The sequence below is a fragment of the Erigeron canadensis genome, chromosome 3 (genome assembly GCF_010389155.1).
Source record: "Erigeron canadensis isolate Cc75 chromosome 3, C_canadensis_v1, whole genome shotgun sequence".
Lineage (NCBI taxonomy): Eukaryota > Viridiplantae > Streptophyta > Magnoliopsida > Asterales > Asteraceae > Erigeron > Erigeron canadensis.
The window spans coordinates 9,885,300-9,892,522 of record NC_057763.1 but is presented as its reverse complement, the minus strand read 5'-3'; the positions used below and the strand labels follow the sequence as shown (position 1 = coordinate 9,892,522).

The window sequence follows — 7,223 nt, the reverse complement described above, 5'->3', positions numbered from 1 at the left end:
TTTTTCTCTGTTTTCTGTAAATGTTCTATTTGCTGTTTTTCCTGCAACAATACAAAATACTGATTTAGTAGGAATAAATAATCACATACAATGGTACAACATATGTTGATTTCAATATGTTATACTCCAAAGTGGTAGTTACCACGAGTTACAAATCATCAAATTTGTTTTTCCTAATCTGTCATATCATATCTATCAAATAGCATACAAGTTACAAATGCAATTCCAAACACAGGAAATGAAACAACTATTGTGTTTCACATCCAAGTTGCTCCTCCGACACATAGTGAGGGTGAAGTTTGCCTCAAGTTCATAATCACGAGCGTTGCAGCAGCGTGTGCAAGAGCACCACCCACGACAAAAACATGAAAGATCTGATGACTATGTCCAGCAATATCAAAAGCTCCAGGTTTCCATCTCTCTGGTATTCTTTTAACATAAAACATAGCACCAATAGAGTAAAAAACAGCCATGATGACCTCATAGACAAGAGCCACAAGTATTTTGGGGTCTTCCCAATGAAGGTAGACAGCATGGGTTGCTGGAATGACACCAGAGAAGCCCATGGCAAGGAAAAGAGTGGCACGAAAGGATCGGTAGCAAGGATCAGAAAGTGCTGGAGAGAGGAGAGTGAAGATGGCTAGAAAGCCTATGGTGGTGATGGCGGACAGGTAGAAGATACGAGAGAATGGGTGGCAGTTGAAAGCGTAAAAAATAGGAGCAAAGAATGAGGTGACGATCATGAGGGAGATTCCTGCATAGTCGAGGCGCCAGAAGAAAAGGTTGAAGGTTTTGGAGTGACAAGCAAATAGGTGCGAAATTGAGCTGCAGATTAAACAGCCCATGGCTCCTGTTAAGAACACAAACCATGGCCATTTGGGAACTGAGTTGTTGATTAGTATGATTGATGGCTTAAGAAATTCTCCTACAATGGTTTCCTGCAAAAAATCATGACATTTTGTTTTATATGATTATAATACAGAACATCATAAGCAAAGGCACACCATATAACACCTATAATCCCTTAATCATAAGATTTTTTTAGAGAGCTTTTTATTTGTTTTCGTAAATTATATGATCTCGACTTACTATATATATGTATAACCCTCCTATTATATGTTAACAGATTAAAAATGTCATATTGACAATATTCAACAGGTAAAAACCTGCTTAATAGAAACTTACATCTAGTGTTATGTCCATAAATGTGGAGATTTGAACTATTCATGTTCTTCTTCGCACATGTTCACCATTTACCCATGTTTTAGTAAAAAAGTATTTTAAGGTCGATATAAACGGGCCCCTCTAAACACTTACGTGTGACGGAAAATACAAACCGGTTAGGTTATTCTTAAAGAAGCACCGATTAACTGATTAAAGCTTATGTTTTTATTTATATGTTTACCTAATACTGAGTAAGTACATAACAATATATTTATGAATTACTCGTAAAACATATGTCAGCTCTTTGCCTCTTTCTATAAACTTTAAAAACGTGAGTCGACATCCACTATTATTATTGGGCTTCAACATATATGGACCTTACATATACATGCAAGTATATAAATTGGTACCCCTATATTTTTTGGGCCATGCCCATATAATATTTCGTTAGGGCATACATAAACGTTATTTATAAGAGTTGTGTGTCAAAGATAATTATTTTGTAAAAACCAGATTGATATTAGGGTACAAAGATTTTATACTTATGTGTTACGTCCCAACAAATTAATCAAACATATTTTCGAGACTATGCAAAAAGCCCCGAGTTTTGGCCTAACTAAACGCATCTCCTCCACATGTATAGTTAGCTGCACGGAAAGTTTTGCCGAGTTAGTTGGACCAAAGATTTCATGTTTAATATTTGCCTATTAAATTCATGCGTAAGGTGTTTAGATGTTTATATATGTTCAGATTGTTAAAGTCTCTTTTGTCTTCATATATGTTGGATAAGATATCTTGATTTGACATTTCATTTTCTTGCCTCTTAATATAATGTGAACGTGAATTATGTAACCCAAATCTATACTTTCAAGACAAAGTGATGGTTGGTTGTTGTAAGTTAGAGAATCACCTTAATTAAGTCGCATTCTTTACATGTCTATTAATTTTTATTTATTTCATTGACATTTATTGATGCAAAGTTATTTTTATAAAATGTTTGGATCGCCAGAAAATCACTTAACCCCGTGTATCCTTTGGGTACCAACTCTAATATATTTGATAATTTTATTCTATAAAACAGAATTGAAGGATTTATTTACACCACAAGATCAATGAATTTGACATTATATGATGGTACACACTCATCATTGATAAAGTGAACCAACGAGGATTTCTCTTCTATGTATACTTTTTTATTTTTATTGTCGATGATAATACTAATTAAACTATAAATAATGATATAAAGACTAGTTTTTGGAATCTAGATCTTACCTAGAGTCATTTTTTCTTCATAGAGTCGAATAAAGATACTAAAAGGCCATATTATATTTAGCATATTGAGTGTAGCCTTTGGTGCCATAATGAAAGCTAATATTCATAGTGCGACAACAATATTATGTGGTAACGGTTAGTGGAATAAAGCTATATTATTTGTTCAACCTAATCCAGAGTATAACAGTTAAGATCCCCTTTTTTTTTATACTTTAATGAACTTAGTAGTTAAATTATTAATAACTAAGTAAAATTTTATGTTTCGTTTTTAATTTTATAAATAAAATAACCGTCAGTTACCTAACTTTTACTTAATATATATACAAATATTCATTTAATCACTAAAAAAAGAATCAGATTTTGATGCGAGAAGTACATATAACTAATAAAATAATAAATTATTAAATTCCAATGCTTTTTTTAGCATACAACAAGATTAATAGTCAAATATTCGGGGTTTGCGTGGGGTTAGTCTTTAGTACGCTCTCTAGCATCGACTTTAAAAAGATCAAGTTATTAACCTTTATCGTTGTTGGCTAAGCCAATGACAAAAGACATCTCATATATCAGTGTTGTTAGTGTTAGGTAGTCAAAGTTAGTTTATTTAAAAAAAACCATCGTCTAAAGGCCTAATTTGATAAAACTCATCTTGAAAATCCAATCATCATTTCATATATTATATTAAAAGACTGTTTCTGTAATAACTTATTAACCAATCACACTTTTCAATTTTTTTAAATTTTAAATTTTAATTTTTCTTGACTTTTATTAAATAAATAAATTAAAAATAATTAATTTATACTTTTTAATTTTTCATCACCAATTTACACTTAACCCAATTTAAAAATAATTAATACTTTATTACATTATGTTTATCTAATAACAAAATATAGCTAAAAGTTAACAATTGTAATCGGACTATAATTAAGATAATTATTGTTGTTATTTAGTAAATTGAAATCAAACTGTATTTAGGATACAAAATTTTCTTATATAAACCAAACCCTATAGATAATATCGCAACAAATGAAATCATTAAATACTCACAAACCAACTTCTACATTATTGTTCATATGAACCATGGCAAACAAAAATATTTTTTTTTATAAGACATTAATAAGAATTCGATTAATTGTGTAATCAAGGTTAAGATATATATATATATATATATATATATATTGTAAAACACGGGTCTATAATCTATTATTTATTATATCTCAAGGTTTAATCAAATTACAAAAAACCTCGATTTACGGGTATGGCATAAAGCAAAGAATTTCAAAACTTTAAATTCGAAGCATTAAGATATCTTATTCCATTTTGTTATTTCAGATTAATACCATTACCATGTTTCGCATATTTGGTCCCTCTTTTCTTGTTGTAAAGTAGGTTAATATAAACTTGAATGTTATTACTTTTACGATTTTACAGATAACACTTAACCATCTGTGACATGTAAAAAGTTTTAGCTTGCTGAGCCCTTGGTTAAAAGCTGAGCCTTCGCAATATGTTCAACTGGCAAATTATTTGTACATAAAATAATGTATTTAATCTTACAAGTTATGCTGATTATTCGTAAAAAGAAAAAAAAAAATTCAAAATTTGAAATATGTGTCAGGTGTATGTTTCTTTCAAAAACAGAATCACGTGTCATGGACCATCAAACCCAAAATTCTCTTCCTTTCCAGCCCTTTTTCTTTTACACATCATATCATATTTGTCTAAACCAAAAATAACTATACTTCAACCCATATCTTTCATCATCTCATTTGTCTAAACCAAAATGTTCTCGTTCATAGATATTCTTTCATTGGAGTTTTCATTCGCTTAATTGTATATAGTAAGTGAAAAAAAAAAAATGTTTATACAGGAATGAAGAGTCTTTTTCCTCAAATATACACGGTCTAATAATTATTATTTTAATACTCAATGTGTTTATATATATACAATTTTGTATATAAGATATATGAGGAAATAAAACACAGCTAATGATAAATCAACCTAATTGGTATGCCTAAAAATATGTCTAATAGTAAGATGATGACATGTGAAAAAATTAAGGACAAAATTATGAAAGAGAATTAGTGAAATCCACATATTAAATGTTTAAAGTTTTAGATTGATTTTTGGGCATATGCATTAGGTTGATTAATCATTTTTCATAAAACACTTGACCCTCATGTCCTTCGTTGTTACGCTTGTATCTATTTTAGAGATATTAATAACAAGTTTGAAACTTTCAAATGATGGAGTTGTGTTAATTAACCTAAAACACAAATATTATATTGAAAAGTTATTTAGAGAAATTGTTGGCTTGTTGGTCTAACTTTTACCAAACTACATCGTTCAATATTATAGCAACATTAAGAAAAGCTATGAACCAAATTTAAATTTATTTATCAAAGTTATAACATATCACATTGAAAGAGCATGAGCTACTGTCATCACCTAACTAATTACCTAACAACGATTTGAATGACGACACTTTATTTTTGGTAAAAACAAATAATTATGAAGCAAATTATATAGAAATAGATCGAGAAGCGAATAGAACTATTTTTTTTTTTTGAACTTTTAACCTTTTACACATTTTCCTCAAACTTGTAAATATGATGCAACAATAATACACTCTTCAATATTTTATATATTGCTTAATGGTTTTGATATGTCGTCATATGACTTTGTGGATTTGCAATATTTTTTTTTTATGTTCAGGTTTATTTTTCTTTTGAGATGTTATATACCATGTTCAACTTTTTATGGCAATATCAATTTGATATGTTTCATGCTTTTATTGTTCGGTCTTTTTTAGTAGGTTTATTAATTTAATTAGGTTGAGCAAAGCTGAATACCCAATGTCGTCTACCCTAAATTCTTCTAATGTACACGTATTTTTATTTTATGTATTTCTATAACGTTTTGCTAGTTCGTAAGCGTTGTTAAATTAAAATACTAAATAGGAAACGAAAGCAAGTACTTTAGTGAACGTACAATCCAACCTTTCGTATCTCATATTCATCGATCGGCAATCTATGCTTTATTTAGTTTTTACGATAAATAATTAAGATGAATTAAAACTTGAATCTTACCCAAACAAATATTTAAATCTTTTCTTAAGATACAAGTAAAAAGAACTTGTTAATTTAACAATCTAGCTAGCTTCAACTCATTATTATTTGTTTAATAGTACGTAAGAAATAGGGTATCGTATGTAATGTAGCTACTGAAGTGAGTGATATTTAAATTGATGATTAATTATTCGAGAATACAAAGCACTAGCTATATACTAGTAATATTTTTCTAATAACAATATATTCATATAGATTTAATTTTACGAAGCTTGAGATAGATATACTAATAAAGAAAAAAGATGTTTACGCAATTTGTTTTGGCATATATTTCTATAGATGACATAAATATTATAGTTGTCTGATGCATAATTATTTTGTAACGTAAAAAAAGCTTTGTGTAAAAAATAATTAAGTAAAACTTACCTGCATTAACATAGAAACCAGGGAGCCATTAGCTTTCGTCATGATCGGTTCTTGAAAACCGTAACTTCTGCAAATATATATATATTTTTAAATTTCACATAAAAGTTATCGATCAATTAACAAGCAAAAACATAATATTGTACTACGAGCTAGTATTTAAATTTTAGTAAATATGAATATGATAAATAAACGAGTTAATACTCCGATGTAGTAGTTAGGACACCCATTTTCGCAAGTGTTTCGATTATGTGACATAACTAATTTCTCTCATCTATTGAAGAATCGACTTGCATGAAGCTAATTAATCTAATACTCGTAATGCTGACCTTTTATAGCAAATAATTAATATATTGAACACATAGTATAAAAAGATAAATAATTAATGTTTTGATTAGTATATCAAATAATTTTCATATGCTAATCGACAAACTATTTATCTTTTGAAAACCGAACCAAAAAACGTACGTTGCATAATAATCAAATCAAGACATGTATGAAAGTAGTCGATTGTTATTAACTTGACGAACCAACCAACCTCGCGAATAAGCTCACGATCAACAATTCCACGTTTTCCTTACTCAAGGAGCTCCAAATTGTCAAGGACACAAATATGAAGAAACCTACCAAATGCCTTCATCACAAACAAATAATTATCAACAACATTAATATGAATATAAATTTGTAATTTTTGCATTACAAAAAGGAATCAATATATATATGGGTATATCAAAATTAATACTTACGTCCAAATATTAAGGGTCTCATTGTGCCAAGAGAATACACTACAAATCACATCCTTCAATGGCCATTCACACCGATAATAATCCAATATATACTCATTATCTTTCAAATACTCCGGTAATTCCTCATACTTGATCAATCTCTTTCCAATTCTTCCTTTTGACATCATGTTTGTATTATCCGACAACGATGATATGAACCTCTTTACGGTGACTCTCCTCTTCATTCGTTGCCGGAAAAGAGAGATATATCACTCTCCCCGGCCTTTCGATCATTCGCCTTCTATAAATCCGATCCTCACTCTGATCTCTCTTTCTCTCAATTTGTATATGTGTATCCTTTTAACTTATAAATAGAAACTTTTAGAGGTTGGAGGATATACATATAACAAGTTATTTGATCTATTTATAAATGTTGATAAAGTAAATGTGAAATTTGATATAGTGTGACAAACTCGTATTCGTGGTTGACACGTGTAAGTAGATAAGTGGATTTTGATTGATATAAAAGATGTCGTTTTTTGTTAAAAGGTAGTTGGACGGTGTGGATGAT

The 7,223-nt window shown here is 29.5% G+C and overlaps 1 protein-coding gene across 1 annotated transcript; it reads right to left on the bottom strand.

Annotated features, from left to right (window-relative positions):
* Nucleotides 1–105: 105 nt before the first annotated feature.
* LOC122593580 (heptahelical transmembrane protein 2) lies at nt 106–7,056 on the bottom strand. Its single transcript, XM_043766006.1, has 4 exons — nt 6,674–7,056; nt 6,466–6,561; nt 5,931–5,997; nt 106–938 (listed from the first exon to the last, which is right to left on the bottom strand). The coding sequence occupies exons 1-4, from the start codon at nt 6,895–6,897 to the stop codon at nt 258–260; spliced, it is 1,068 nt and encodes a 355-aa protein (XP_043621941.1). The 5' UTR covers nt 6,898–7,056; the 3' UTR covers nt 106–257.
* Between the last annotated feature and the right edge of the window lie 167 nt (nt 7,057–7,223).